This window comes from Herpailurus yagouaroundi, unplaced genomic scaffold (genome assembly GCF_014898765.1).
Source record: "Herpailurus yagouaroundi ecotype Mexico unplaced genomic scaffold, PumYag 100, whole genome shotgun sequence".
Lineage (NCBI taxonomy): Eukaryota > Metazoa > Chordata > Mammalia > Carnivora > Felidae > Herpailurus > Herpailurus yagouaroundi.
This window is the reverse complement of record NW_024412391.1, coordinates 23,141,898-23,158,076: the sequence shown is the minus strand read 5'-3', so window position 1 is coordinate 23,158,076 and position 16,179 is coordinate 23,141,898. Positions and strand designations below refer to the sequence as shown.

Here is a 16,179-nt window from a genome sequence, read left to right as displayed (position 1 = left end):
TTTTAGAAACCATTGCTTAATCCAAGGGCATGAAGACTTACATCTATGATTTCTTCTAAAAGTTTTATAGCATTTGCTCCTACATTTAGGTCTTTGGTCCATTTTGAGTTAATTTTTGCATATACTGTGAGGTAGGGGTCCAACATCATTCTTTTGCATGTGGATATCTAATTGTTCCAGCACCTTTTGATGAAAAGACTATTTTCCTCTATTGAATTGTCTTAGCACCCTTTTCAAAAATCAACTGACCATAAATATGAGGATTATTTCCGGACTCTCAATCTATTCCTATTTTATTCTTTTTCATACTACTGTAAGTTTAATTATTTTTTCAGTATCATTTTTGTTTTCATTTATTGATAATTATACAGAAATACAATTCATTTTTGTATATTAATCTTGTGTGCTGCAACTTTGCTGAACTCAAGTATTAGTTCTATAATCTTCTTAAAGTCTTCTTTTGGATTTTCTATATATAAGATCATACCATCTCCAAATAGAGATAGTTTTACTTCTTCTTTCCAAATATGGATGTGTTTAATTTCATTTTCTTGCCTAATTGCCCTGGTTAGACCCTACAGTACAAGTTGAGTAGAAGAGCCAAAAGCAAATATTACTGTCTTGTTTCTGATTTCAAGGGGAAATCCTTCAGCCTTTCATCATTAAATGTGATGCTAGCTATGGGTTTTTCATAGATGCTCTTTATCAGGTTAAAAAAAGTCAGTTCCTAGTTTATTGAGTCTTTCTATTATGAAAGGGTGTTAGATTTTGTTAAATGCTTTTTCTGTCCCTAACAAGGTGATCATGTGGATTTTCACTTAATCTTACCTATTTCCTTTTCCAAATGCTCAAAAGAAAACTATAAGAAATGTTATTTACTAGATAAATCATAATTTTACCAAAAAGCCATAAAACAGAACTATTGCAAAGGTTCATAGGTAAGTAATCTAAAAGTGTCTAACTGACTCATTTGAAAAATACAAAAATATAGCTGTGGAAAAATTTTTTTCTTACCAAAAAAGATAAAAGTTTATCTGCTGATGATAGGAAAATATATTCTTATAAGAAAAAAGGCTGCACAATAAATTAACATATAACACAATCATCACTTTTACATACACGTGAAAAAAACACATGTAGAATTATTAAACTTCTCTGGTAATTACTGGCATCTCCTTTTCCAAATGCTTTCATATTAAAATAGAGACTTATATTTTAAAAATATCATTACATTGACTGACTCAAAAAAAATATCATGCTTTATATTTCAAAGTAGTACATTAGCAAGCATGTTTGTTGCACAAATGTTCAAAACGATGCTACATGGGAAGACAACAAGATATAATTCTCAGTTATGGTGTGATCATGCTCTGTGCTGAATATATAATGCCTTCTGCTTGAATTCGCTCCAAAATTGGTCCATAGATCTCCTTTGAAAAGGGCCCCATCAGGCCTTTAGCTTTAATTTCACCTGGAAGAAAATAAATTTGTAGTTACCACTTTAAAGGTGTTATGAAGGTTAGTTTCCACAGCAAGGGTCTCCAAACCATTAACAGGGAAAGGGGTTACCTGGAGACTGAAAGCACAGGGGGACTCAGGGACAGAGTCAGAGTGCATGTGTCTAACTGCATTAACTACTGCCAAAATGATCAGAGAATAAAGAGTAGTATGAAAGGAAAGTAAACTTAACTTGTCTGCTTTATTTGCTGATTAAAAAAAAAAAAGCATAACAACAACAGAATGAATTAAAACCAGTCTGATTATTTGGGCACAGGCTTCTCTGAGGGAGACTGAAAGAGCCTGTCTGAGTGCTTTTCTTAAAGTCCATGACGACCTCATTCCTCATCACTTCTTCAACTTTGGTCCCTCAAGAACTAAGTAGGTAGTTTAATTTGATATTAGCTGATATGCTATTGTAGATACATTTTCTGAGTATTTCACATTTGTGTGCTTGATGTTTGTTATTCCCTTCACATACTCACAAGGGCCAAATGGGGGATTCTATTCAGAGGTAGTGCTTACTGAATGTATAGATGATCTTAAGGGGAGAGAAGACGGTTGAAATCTGAATTCGCTCAATCCAAAATATTGAGTACTGATAACATACTGAGACATGAAGAATAATAAAACATGGTCTATATTTTTTGAGGATATGAAAGTGAATCCCCTCTGCTATTTCAGTGTTAACTACCCCTAAAATATGAAAAACGAAGGAAAGGAAGAATTAATATTGCCTGGGGGGGGGGGGACACATATGTGGTAGGATCTTTATGTATTATTTCACTTCAGCATCACCAAAAACCTCTGAATTAGGGAAGACAATCCCCACTTTAAAGATGAGGGAGTGCTAGCTCAGAGACACTGAGTAACTTGCACCCCATGACTCTGCCATCTTGTGATTCAACTCGGAGAGAAATAGCTGCTAACTCCAAAACCCGTGGCTTTTACTCACCACAACATGATCTCCCGGTCAGCACTCAACTTCTGAGACGGCTCACTTTTAGTGAACTCCAGTGTCATACTCACGAGTAATTATTTGACATCCAGGCACCGAATGACTTAGAGATGATATGGAGACAGATTCAGTTCTCCAATGAAGGAACTTACCATCAAGCAACATCTTGGCTGCCATAGCAGTGGGTAACCCCACAGTTTTCGCCATGGCTGAAAAGCCATTGACGTCCCCATAAACCACAAGGTCAATGGTTTTATTTTCTAAATGTCCCGAAGGATGTCTGATTCCAAAACTGTCTCTCATCACAATCATATCTTTCTCTCCAGGGCCTTAAAATAAATAATCAGACATTACTAAATGTCATTATCATTACACTCCAATACTGCATTTCATCTGCTCCTGCCCTTTTGCTCTCACAACTTTCTCCTCCCATCATATGTGGTCCTTAGACAATTATCTATGCTGCTTTTTAGTCCAAAGACCAAGTGAAAAACTCAAGAAACGATAACCCTGCCCACGTTCCTCTGGTCAGGCTGGTAGCCCAGGAGCCCGGCTACAGATGTGAGGGCACTGCGATAGAACACCCACTCCTCACTCAAAAACGCTCCTTTAGCATTTCCCTAATGCATTAAAAGTGAAGCTAATATCTGTTCCTTTCCCATATTCCCCAAGTTCATTCCTATTTGATAGCTCTCTGATTCTTCCCTCTGGAAAAATCGCACAAGCGCCCTTTCCCTCCTTGCGTACTTCCTCCCACTACCGCTTGGCTCCAGCCTCCCATCCCATTCACTAGCCGTGCTGACTGCATCTGATGCTGCTGCTTCTGGGATGTGTAGCTAACACCCCAAGGCCTACCTACCATAGGAGAGTTTCCTGGCCAAATGCTTGGAGAGTGCATCCACCACAGACTCTGCTCGAGGGACTTGTTCATCCCCAAGTAAGCCCAACCTGAGAAGCACAAGAGGCAGCTGGGTTGGGACAAGTCCTACACATAATCTCACTTGGGAAGCAGAAGGGAGCTCTTTGGATTTTATCTTGAAAGGGAAGAACCACAAGATGATAATCCAAGCTATAGGACTCTCCTGAGTTGTAAATAACAATAACAACAGTAATGTTTTCATCTTCAGAATCATCCCCAGACTCCCCGGGGCAGTGCTCTCTGGAGCAGAACTGACACATTGTTAGTCTGTGCTGTTGCAAAGCTTCTTATGAGATTAATTTACAGGTTGGTTTTCCCACATTAAGGAGACCAGCATAATATGCCACAGCTGTGTGAATGAGCGTTTTAAAGTGGGTTCCAGAAGACCAGGAGAATCTCCTTCTGGAGAGAAAAAAATATCCCCGCTTTCTTGGGAACTGAAAGTTCTCAAAGTAGTAGTGTCTCAAAATAGGTATTTCCCAAGTTATAATCGCCACTGAATTTCTCTTTTTATCTGCTTTTTATCCCCACATGAACTCAATACATGGTAATCTCTCTACAACAGGCCAACATTAGAGCAGCAAATTAGTCAAAGACAATGTAAAATCTCTGGTTTCATCTTGACCTCTCTTTGACTACAAAGGACTAAGTAATCATTGATATTGAGATAATCCAGCATTTTGCTAAATTGATTGGTGCATGCCTACCGTTCAGCAGCCTCCAACTGGGTATTGTCTCTTCCTAATTTCTTAAAGACAGCTTCCTTAAGCACATCATGCATGGAGGAGGGTGAAATCCCAACAAGTTCACAAAGGAGTTCTTTCTGGTTATAAAAATAAAGACAGAATCCTAAATTCCTAATTAAAAAAAAATCAGCTGAGAAATTATGGTATTAAGACATTTGACCTCAAACACACCTCAAATTTTAAATTAGAAAGGACTAGAAATAGTAAACAGTAACATATATATATGCATACACGTGTCTGCACACCCACACATGAATAAATTATATTCCTAAATAATATTTCAGCAATAAAAATAGGTCATAACATCAAATCAGTAAAAAATAGATGGTACCATATTTACCATCACATTCTCGCCTTTGCATATCCTCTCCATTACTTTTTTATCTGTTCTCCCTTACCCTCCAAGACCCATTTTGGCCAGGATCAAGTGAAAGGGGCTCATTGCCAGAAGCAACTGGAGTTCTTTTGTAGGTTCAAGAGATGAGAAAGACCTGGCAGATGATAAAACCTCAAAGCAAGAACACTTAAGCAGCAGTCATAGCTTTCTCTACTTTCTAAATAAGACTTTTTCCAGAATCTCAAGGAAAAAAGTTGTAATTTCGACTAGGAATCAACAAACTGGTTCACCACCTGGTTTTTTCAAGAAAAATTTTTATTGGAAGATAGCCATGTTCATTTGTCTATGTATTTGTGTATGGTGGAATTGAGTTTGTATGGCCTATAATGCCTAATATATTTACAATCTGGCCCTTTACCAAACAACAACAACAACAACAACAACAACAACAACAACAACAAAAACCCAACACCTCACCAGCCCCTATTCTAAACTATAGCTACCAAACTACTGACCCATCCCCCCTTACTGTGAGAAGTGAGATAATTCATTTTCAGAAATACCAAATAAAAGCAGTTGCTGTCTAGTTAACAATAGGTTTACAACCTATTGGAAATATGTATGAGCCACCCCCCCTGAAATGGAGTCTCAAACCCTTAGACACTTCAATTCCTGATTTTTCTCCCTGCTCTGTTTTGTGGACTTAATTTTGTGGGCTTTGCAATTAGCATGCACCCAAGAACTGAGGTCTCTGCATCACCTCAAGGAATGTAAGGCAAAGCCTTACATGGGCATAGGAGGCTTCCAGGTAAGGCTGTAACCTCTGTAGTGCTCAGCCAATGAGGAACCAGGGGAGGGACTTGCACACTAGGAGATAAATTGTCCGCCCTGACTTGCCCAGAGTGTGCCTGTCCATCAGACACCCAGTCTTGCAAGAACGTTGATTAAAGCCTCGTTTCACTGTGCTCCCTTTGCAGGGTGCAAAGGAGTCTTTGCGTCCCTCCTTTGATTGGGTCAGTGGACTTACTTCTCACAAGTACCAACCCTCCCAATCCAACGGCCTCAGTCTTGGAATTCACTGTGTATATATTTACTCACTCCTGTCCAACACATACATTTATGAAAGGTAAGAAAGATTTGGAAGGCTTTCAGATAACATAGAAAACTGAATCTAAAGCAATAGCTAGCAAGAATACCAAAGTTAGCAATACTGATCCTTTTCTCCTTATGATAAATTTCTGGCATTTTCTACTGGAATATGGGCACATTTGTTCAAGTTGGATGACCGACTGGTAACACCTGGCAGTTAGTGGAAACTCTACTTTACATGCAATTCCAAGCCTTCAGAGTCCCTTCCGACCTTGAGACTCTGAGATTTTAATGCAACACAGATTTGGACATAAATTCATAATCGAAAACTCAAATTACTCATGGTTAAAAATGATCAAATGATAGAACTGATGGGACTTGGGGGTGGGGAGTCTAGTTCTGTGACACCACCAGTAGCTCTCCCAGTTTATCAGTTCCAGGAGGCCCAAGTTTAATTCCTGTCACTGGGTCACCAGTTAGACAAGTGGTAGAGCCCAGAGCCCAAATCCATCTCTTCTCAGGGTGGAAGGAGCAATCAAGTAGTACAAGTGGCTGTAAGAAATAAGCCCAGTGGGTCAGGCCCATGATCTCTCCGTTCTTCCATAACAGGGGAAGAAAAGAGGGTCTGGGGGTCATGGTTCATCTTCCTGCACATAAACCACAGAATGGGTAATTTTGCTGGTCCAAACCAAAGCTCAAATCTGACCATTTCTGAAGAACAGCAAACAGCACATAACTCTGGAGTCACTCACCCAGGTGAGAGGGTTGGCCTCAGGTCGAAGGGCAGGAAATGGATCTCTGTTTATGAGACCCAGTTTTACAAATCCATTCAAAGCTTTGGCATAACCCTATAAAAAGAATTATGAAGTAGTAAATGAAATTTTTCCTTTCAAAGAAAAAAATTAAAAAGCTTTTTTGAAAAGAGGGATCCGTCTTTGTAATTCACTTAGAAAACAGGCTTAAAGTATTCATCTGAATTGCTCGTATGTGGATGCAAACACCTTCAGGTTCAGAGGGGAATCAAGAGTGTCACAGCAATTCTGCTGGTTTACATAACAGACCTTGAAAGACTTTGGTCTTTACTTCTGTTTCTAGGTAACAAGGGAGGGGTATTTTCTGACAGCAGAGGGGCAAATTTCCTCCTGTGTTATGTGCTTTCAGTTCAGCAGAATCGTATTTAATAGAAAGGTTCCCTCTCTTATAATGAAAGAAGGAGCTTGTAAGAATATTATCACCCAAAAGCAGAAAATCCATTCTACTGATTAAGAGCCACTATCCTAATGCATATAGGTAGCAGGAAGAGGTAAGAAGAGAGGTAGGAATCAGAGAGCTTCTTCTGAAATCACACCAATGCGGGGGAGGGGTGTCAAGAAGAAGCTGAGAAAGATCGCTTGGGAAGGTGACAGCAAGCTGGCTCTGCGAGGACAAGCAGGTAACAGGCAGGTTCAGGAGAGTAGCCAAAGCCTCCCTGTCATACTCAGATGATAGTGTCTCATATCCAATACTGGAAAGAATATTCAGGTTACTGAAGGGCTGCTGGCATTGCCCTGAATGGTGACCCTCGTGGATGTGGACACTGCAACATCTTCCATCTTCTGGGGTTCTGTGGGAACAGCCATTATCCATACACATCCTTGAGAGCTTTATTCATTATTAAAACTCTTACAATTCTCTGTTCCTGGGTCTTCATGTTGCCAAGAGACTATATCTAAAGCTATCAGAAAATCCTAATTCCCGGACCCCCCAAAATGTGACCACTCATATTCCTGGAACAAAATAAAGAAAACAGAATCAAGAAATCTGCCAGTACTGAGCATGTTATGACTTCATTTCAGACTAGAGTTTCTGCTGTGCTTACAGGCTTGTGGAAGGAACACCCATGTTCCTAGACCATAGGTTGCTATCAGCCACATCTCATTTGATTCCTGGTCAGTGAGGACATCACATTCAGAGGAGTACAGGCACCTGCCATCCACGAGCATACAATCTATTTCAGGAGATAAGAAAAATGTACATAAAAACCTAACTAAAAGTGCTGAGACACAAGTGCTCGGTGCCAATAAATGTAAAGGAAGCTCTAACGAGTAGGAAATGCAGTGACTGTCTCTCTTCAAGAATAAACAGGAGTTAGACACGGAGACACGAGGCAAACCAGAAGCCACACTTCATGTGCCAACACTGTGCAAACAACCTCTGCTCTTACGTGAACTTTGTTCACACAGAAATAATAGCACCCGTGTTCACCGATTCCTGATGCCTTCCCCATGTGAGGAAAGGGGACAGGAAAAGTCCTGGATGAGGGAGCTGTGATCTTTAATAACATGATTTGGAAAGCATCACTGAGAAAAGTCCTAAAGGAGCTGAAGGAGAGTGTGCAGATCTCTGGGAGAGCAGGTTCTGGGCAAAAGTAACAGCCAGTGAACAGTAAGAGCAAGGAGAAAGTGTGCACAAAAATGGAGGGGTTATCACTGATGGACGCATGTGCCTCCCATCTTCCAGAGAAAAGATTAGTGAGTGGTGGATCACACACACAAGACAAATCCCGTCTCTGCCCTCACCAGGAAATCTCACAGGGCACTGAGACCTGGAATCAGATTTCTGATTTTTAGAGAGGTACGTATGTTAGGGATGCTGGTTGGAGTGGGCTGAATAGCGTCTCCCTCACAATTCACATCCACCCAGAACCTCAGAGTATGACCTTTTTGGGATATTTGCAGATATAGTCAGTTAAAGATCTCAAGATGAAACCAATCTACATTTAAGGTGGATCCTAAATCCAATGAACGGTGTCCCTACAAGATGAAGAGAGGACACAGTGACACAAACAGGAGGTGATATGAAGACCGAGGCAGAGACTGGACCAAGAATTGCAGGCGGCCACCAGAAGTGAGGAGAGGGGCTTGGGACAGTTTCTCCCTCAAAACCTCCAGAAGGTACCAACCCTGCCCACACTTTGATTTCACGCTTCTGACCTCAAGAAAGGTGAGAGAGTCAATTTCTGTTGTTCTAAGCTACCTGGTTTGTAGCCATTCGTTAAAACAGCCCCAGGAAACTGTTAACACTGATTGTCTTAATCTGGTCATATGTGCCACTACTCTTTTGTTATTAATACATAAGTGTGTGGTGGGCATTTGTGTTTATGCTCCCAGAATCTACACGCCATTCTGTGCTAAAAAACATTTCAGATTTGCTTTGTGGAAAGTGACGGTGACTACATCTTCAGCTTTAGGGAAGTGAAGCAAAGGCAAAGGCTGATGGGCATATTTTATCCCAGTGACTTCAGGGGCTGAGACAAAAATGGTATTTTTAGCTATGAAGATATGCTTTTTAATTCCTACTGGATTTGAACCAAAAATGCTGGGGATGCTGCCACCACCCTGCCACTGTGTGGAGCCTGGAACTGCGGCCAGCACACACGGGAAGAGCTAAGAGGTGAAGAGAAACCGAGTCCCCATGAGGTCACTGGGCCCCAAATCTTGCTACACCTTAAGGTGACCCTTCACCTGTCCCCCTGCCAAACTCCTCATGAATCAAAAATTCTTTCTTAGCTCAGGCCATTTTGAATTGTCTCCTAAAACATTCAGTCAAAAGAATCCTGAGAAAACAGATTCCAGCCTGGCCTACTGTCTTAATTATTTTGATGACTAAGAAACATTACGCGTACACTTCACTTACCCAAAAACGGCAACAGGCTTCATCTCCAATAGAGCTGCTTACCTTGTACCTCAGTGTCCCCCGCAGCAGAGTGTGCGCAGATGGGATGCCGTAAATCTCAGCATACTTCGTACTGTCTCTGTTAGGATAGCCTTCCAAATTTAATCCGGGGAAATAATCCATGGGGGTCACTGCATCAAGAAAGGAGATGCCCCCTGCGACATTCACAACCTGAAGAACATTGAAAGGGCACGGATGGGGTTACAATATTGTGCTCCCTGTGGACTCATCTGCATTATTTTCTTAAAAAATAAAATCAAATTTTTAAAAGAAAGCAGTAGAGGGTTTGAAAAAAAAATTTTTTTTAATGAAACTACCATAATTGACATCTCATACCTAAGCTATTGAACTAATATAGTCCAAAAGGCCATTATTCTCCCAAGCTTTAAAATCCAACTTAAGGGGCTCCTGGGTGGCTCAGTCAGTTGAGCGTGGGACTTCGCCTCAGGTCGTGATCTCATCGTTCGTGAGTTTCAGCCCCAAGTCGGGTCCTGGGCTGACAGCTCAGAGCCTGGAGCCTGCTTGGGATTCTGTGTCTCCCTCTCTCTCTGCCCCTCCCCCATTCATGTGCGCTCTCACTCTGTCTCTCAAAAATAAATAAACATTTAAAAAAATAAAATGAAATCCGACTTAAATCTGGACTTAAATCTGGATAAAATGGCACTGAAGAGCGCCCCATTAGGGTTTCAGTGAGCTGAAAGCAATGGAAATTTTAAAGGGCTGTGCTCCAGCTCGGTGTTACACCTAAGTGATCAATCACTGGGTTCTACTTCTGAAACCAATATACACTTTCTGTTAACTAACTTGACTATCAATAAATAAATTTTAAAAAATAAAAATAAACCAACCATAAAACACAAAAACTAAAAATAAATAAATGGCTATGCTCCAATAACAACAGCGATGTTCTCACTTCATTCTTCACTTACATCCCCCTTTGAACGCAGAGCATCGGGCACCAGTCTTGTGCATTTCTGTCACTGCTAGCACTAACGGGGGACCTACCATGTACGTGCTGGGATCACACTCCTTGTGGAGGGAAGGAGAGTGATGAAGAAGTTGCAATTTCTGTCTCCATTCCCTCGGTTCATGAACAAACATTTACTGAATGGCCACCAAGTGCCAGCAGCAGTGCTAGAACGACCATAAGGAGCTCACAGCCTAGACAAGTCAACCTATGGGTGTGCACTGGGGATGGGGAACAGGAGAGAAGTCCCCTTACAAGAGAGACGACGTGTGAACAGACAGCGAAACCCATAGAAGTGCCACCCCCTGGTCTTACTGCTGCTTAGAATTAAGTCGATTCCCAAGCTCTTCTGATTTCACTCTAAAATCCTCTTACCCACCCCCTCTCCCATCACACACCCAAAATGCACTGATGCAGGTTTTTCCCTTTGACTTTGATGAAAGGACTAAAGTTTTCTTTCGGCTTGCGAGGTTTATGATCATCCCTGAGATGATGGAAGACATCCCGGAGTGATCAAATCAGGGCTGGGCGGGGGGGGGGGGGGGGGGGTCGTTGCTGGCGGAACTGGGTTCATCCCCTTGCACCCCTTGACACGGCTGGAAACGGCTTCCCACCACGGGTCTGCAGCTGCACAAAACCACCCCAAAGAGTCTTCTGCTAAGATCCCTGGAGTTTATTTGTAGATGGGTTCTGCACGTGCCTTGCTCTGAGAGAGAAAACGGAAATGTGTGTGTGTGGGTAGCCGAAGGCCCAGAAGAAACGGGCGACGCTGACTGGCGTCTGTGCTGACAGCTCAGAGCCTGAAGCCTGCTTCGGATTCTGTGTCTCCCTCTCTCTCTTCCCCTCCCCCACTCACACACACTCTCTCTCTCTCTCTCTCTCTCTCTCTCTCTCTCTCTAAAAAATAAATAAACCTTAACAAAAAAAAGAAATAGGATTAGACGTTAGAAGTTAAGAATGGTGTCAGTGGCTGGAAATTCTGCAAGGATGTGGAACAATGAGATATGTCCTATTTCATAGGCCACTGCCTGAGTTGCTGGAAAAGTTTAAGGCTTCAACTTTTAAGCAGAAGCCAGAGAGGTCACCTGACCCTCCATTATGATTCCCTGAATTATATAAGGCCTGCTCCGTGGGGGCGGTGAGAGTGGTGGAGGGGATGGAGGGACAAGAATATAAGAGAGGCTTTAAGAAGTTTAACAATCTGGGTTGGGAGACAGACAGATACACTTGAATTACTGAGTGAATAATACAGCATCCGGAAAATTCTTACACAGACAAAGTGTGGGCGTCTGGACAAAAGAAGAGTGAATGGGGGTTGGAGTGGTCAGGAAAAGCTGTCTCCACAAGAGGAAACTTGAGCGGGACCTTGAAAAAAGTATCATTTTTAGCAAAGAAAAGAAAGCCCTCATGTTTTCTCTTGGCTTCCTCCACAGTGTCAGGGAGATGCAAAAGCATTCCTTTTTTACAAAAGAAGTTGAGGATGAAAAGGAAAAACTTCAAATTCAATATGTACAACTTCTGCTGCCTGGAAATAACCTCTTGCTTTTCCTGAGCACCTACCACGATCAATTTCTTTATGCAGCTAACTTTTACGCCTTGCCTGAGAACGTGCGTTAGGCAGATTGCTGTCTCTTTGGCCTCAGTGAGCCCTACTGCAAGTACCCTACACGGCTGCTATGATTCTGCTTAGCTTCAGACAAGCAGCCCAAAGATTGGAGAGATTCGGGGATGGTTCTAGAGCCACCAGCTGGCAAAGGGCCGAGGAGAGCACAGAGCCAGGCCCACTACCATCAAAGCCCCGGCTCTTTCTCTCACACAGGCTCTGCTCACCCGTCCATGGTATTCATCTTTTCAGTTATATGGCCTCCTGAAAACAAGCATTTGCCCAATGGAAGCAAGAATTTTCCCTGCATCCACATGTTAGTGTAAACCAAACATGGCCTGGTCTCTTTTCCAGGACAGCAGGTGGTGGAAGGAGCCGCTAAATGCGACAGGAGGCAGGCGGAGGCATATAAGGATGTGCTCGGCCGAACAGCAAACTGTTTCCGGCCCGGACCTTCATGATTCTCAGGACTGGAGAGCTAGATGAGACGTCAGTAGCCACATTACCGTTAGGAGGCTGATGCCTGATGGACCTTGACAACTGCCTGGACTTTGGTGGCGCTGTGAGGGAAGTCGGCACTTGGACCAGAACACAGGGGTCCTGTTTCATATCCCGAAACACGCGCATGTATCTTTCTAGCATCAAAGTGCCCTGCTTGTTTGGGACTGTTTTCAGTGCAGCTATGATCCTCTGGTCACCAAACCGGCTCTTCTCAAATTCGGCTGCACTTAGAATCACTTGGGGAGTCTTTGAAGATCCCCAAACCCAGGCAAATCAGCATTTCTAGGGATGCGCCCAGGCATCATAATTTTTCAAACCGCTCTGTTGATTCCAATGTACACCTAAGGCTGCGATGTATACTCTGTACATCATAGGCACAGAGAACAACAACTGATAATAACGTTCACTTTGTGTCTTGAGAAATTCTTTCAATTTACTCCTTTGTACACAAAATATGTTTAAATCAGATACACTGGGGATTCAGAAAACCGCTGCTTGAAGAATCTCTGTAAGACACACAGCTGGTGACATAATTCACCACCCCCTGCGGGGCTGGAGCCAGGGACAAGGAGGTGCCTAGATCACAACAGTTAAGGAGAAACCCTCAGTCTAGTCACATGTGCTCTTTGCAAGACTCGTTCCTTATAGCTAGGGCATGAACTATGAAGGCAGACAGGTGCAATACGGGCACTGGCTGTGCCCCTTGAGGTCTCTTAAACTGTGGCTGAGTTAGCTATGCTTCTTATGCCACCCACTAGGATGGTCGTAAGAATCACGTGAGGTTGGCGCTCAGCACAGTTAGGCTGGCGGCGTCCCTGCCCGGCTGGCACCTGCTCATCCTTCAAGGCCGAGCACATCTTGTCTTCTCTGCTAACTTTCTTCTCCCCCGTCCTCACCAAGGTCAAATCAACTGCCCTCTCATCTGCACACTCTAGAACTTCTCCCACCGGATCTTAGCCACTTATCCTACTGTCTTACCTGCCATGAGGCAATCTGGTAAAAGATCTGGGTTTGACACTGAACTTGGAGAGCTCTTCCATTCTGGCATACAACAGCTGGGAAAGAAAGTTAGTTTCTTTCCCTGACCCACCAAACCCTCCATTCTAGCTGTGAGTCCTCCGAGGTCAAGAACTTCACTCAGTGGGACAACCTTTGGTGCCTTGCACACAGTAGTGACTCAGCACATATTTAGGACTCGGTAAATGTCTTTCCTACTGAAAGAAATCACAAGGTGACCTGTTTTTATACGTGCAGAGAAGTTGAGAAGTGAGTTTTCAAATTGCAGAAACACCTTAAGAGGGTGAAGAGGAAAGAATGAGCACAGGCTTCACGGGGAACAGCAAGTAGACCACACTGAGTGGAACAGAAAATACCCACTGGGAAACACTGGTGGAGGAGGGAATGGAGGACGCGCAGCCACTGTCAAAGGGCCTGTATCAGGGAGAAAGACTTTGGACTTCGTGAGACGGTCACTGTAGGTTCATATCTCTAAAGCTTTGCTGATAATCCTTCACCTTTCCGTTGAGCAGGTAGGTGGCGGGCTGCATTATGTTCATCAAAACTCCCACTGGACTCCAGCTGAATCTGTATCTCAGAGGGTTGTCCGAGTGTTCCGGGGCTGGAAGCCCGCCACAGTAGGAAATATAAGATTCAATCTGTAAAGTAAGGGAACAATAAATTGAAGAGGATTAATATTAAGTAAGGGAGATTGATGTATCTAAGTAATTAAATGAGCACGATGACAAAAACTGGGCAAATGAGGTAAACTCACTGGATTTTTTTTTCCTTAAAGTTACAAAGGCTTTCAAAAGCACATTCTTAGAGCTAAACATTGTTTGATCAAGTCAGTTACATTTTATGTATTCATTTTTAAAATCCACTGGAGATTGTGACCAACAGTTTGCTAGTTAAAAATCCAACTATTAGTTCAATTCTGCTTGGTCAGTTCCTCCTGAATTTTGTGTTCAAATGACATATTTGATTATAATTTGATTATATATTTTATAATATACAAGTATAATTAAATAGTATTAATATATAATGAATATAAAATGTAATCTTTATATAATAGATCATTATAATTTGATTCTACATTTGACTACATACATATTAAATATATAACCTAAAGCATTTAATCTGACTCATCACATTTTCATACCCAATGGTTCCTTCTCATGTGTAAAAGATACTTCATAAACCAAAAGTTTGACAATAATCCAAAGAATTTTTCCCACTTTTAAAAGTTAAACATTATTATAGAATCTCCAAAGTAGTCTAAAACTTTTCATTAAACCAAAATATTATGGTAGCATCTATTTCTCTAAAAATCAGTTGTTTAAGCCTTGAACATTGTTATATCACACAGATATTTCTGAAGTTACAGGATTTTACTTGAAATTTCTAGTCAAGGTATGAGTTAGAATATAATAGCTTCTTTAATCAAAATTACAAAAAGATTATTTCTGTACACAAAAATCGGGACCTTTTAATATTTTCCTAAATGGACCTTTGGGTGTAAACTGGGCTCACCGTGGCTCCCACTTCCTTGGCCTTATCTATGGTTTCCATTGCCAACATATGATCAAGACCAGGGTCCAGTCCCAGTTCGCCAATAACTGTGATGCCAGCGTCTTCCACACTACAACAGGCAGAAAGAGGAGGAAGAAAAAGTTGGATACAAAATAAAAACAATGCCATGGAACTACTTTGTTGAAAATGACTAGAACTTACCTCTTTTCTAATTCTTTTAGTTCCGGTGTGATGTAGCTTGCGGTGATCATGTTAACTTTGCTTGTGATGCATGCCTTGGCCACAAGAGGATGCAATGCATAAGGCAACAAGCTTAAAAACAGAGAGAAACTATCAGAAACTTTCCCAAGCCTACCTTCCAATATGTCTTGAACGGCACTGAAGCTATCACTCTGATTAAATTATTCTCTCCAAGATGACCAGTGACTCCTCAAGAACTACAGAATAAATTCATCCTATTATCCCATTTAAAACCCTCCACAATTGACCCTCACCTAACCTTTCCATTATTCTCCCTCAATCTGCTTCATAAACCAAATATGGTAACCATATATGGTAACCAAAGAAGTTATTGTAATTCTCCACTCACAGTCCGTACGTACTTTTCTAGCTCTGAAACTTTACTCTCACTATACCTTCTACGTGGAATATTACATCCACCCACTCACCTCCATCCAGGCCATACCCTCCGTAAAGAAATGTCTGAAAAGGTATCTTCTCCAAAAACTCTCTCAGATTCCCCCAAAGCCAGATCTCCTTCTTCTGCATTCATTCAGCTATTTGTTTTTGTTTTGTTTTGTTGGTTTTTTTTTTTTTTTTTTTTTTTTTTTTGTAACATTTAATGGGATTTGTTCCATTCATCTTTATAGTTCTATGATTTTCTGTCTTGGATCCCCTACTAAAAGATAAGGTTGCTTTTCTTTTTCCTCCACATTTCCCAAATGCCCATCAGGTTAGGTTAAACTAAGTCAAAGTGACCCATATGTTACATTACAGAATAGAATCTAGGAAGGTCCAAAGGAGGAAATAAGCTTTAATGGTATTGATTGGTGTAAAGGCTATCAAAATGGCTAGAAGTCTATATGCTAGGCAAAAAATGAAACTGTGCTCAAAACTCAACTTCAATCAGGTTTTTTAAAAAATTGGCTTTGGTGTTTTAATTTGGGACTACACAATCACAAAAAATAAAATAAATTTCCATAAATGTTAATATAAATGAACATAGTCATATTCTATCCAAGGAATAATAAAACATCCTGTCAACTGCATAGTAATAGTCAAGTTCTACTAGCTTATTGCCTATTTGCTGAAGCAATCTA

General features: G+C 41.5%; 1 protein-coding gene across 3 annotated transcripts in view; it reads right to left on the bottom strand.

The window, feature by feature from the left end:
* Positions 1-631: 631 nt before the first annotated feature.
* The window catches only part of AASS (aminoadipate-semialdehyde synthase), a 59,920-nt gene continuing 44,372 nt past the window's right edge, over positions 632-16,179 (bottom strand). For all 3 annotated transcript variants that reach the window (XM_040472123.1, XM_040472126.1, XM_040472124.1), the window contains 9 exons: positions 15,062-15,172; positions 14,861-14,969; positions 13,846-13,986; positions 9,264-9,431; positions 6,299-6,394; positions 4,082-4,197; positions 3,315-3,403; positions 2,608-2,784; positions 632-1,471 (listed from right to left, as the gene is read on the bottom strand). In XM_040472123.1, the coding sequence (XP_040328057.1) occupies positions 1,353-1,471; positions 2,608-2,784; positions 3,315-3,403; positions 4,082-4,197; positions 6,299-6,394; positions 9,264-9,431; positions 13,846-13,986; positions 14,861-14,969; positions 15,062-15,172 (1,126 nt within the window). In that variant the 3' untranslated portion in view covers positions 632-1,352. The remainder of the gene's footprint in view (positions 1,472-2,607; positions 2,785-3,314; positions 3,404-4,081; positions 4,198-6,298; positions 6,395-9,263; positions 9,432-13,845; positions 13,987-14,860; positions 14,970-15,061; positions 15,173-16,179) is intronic.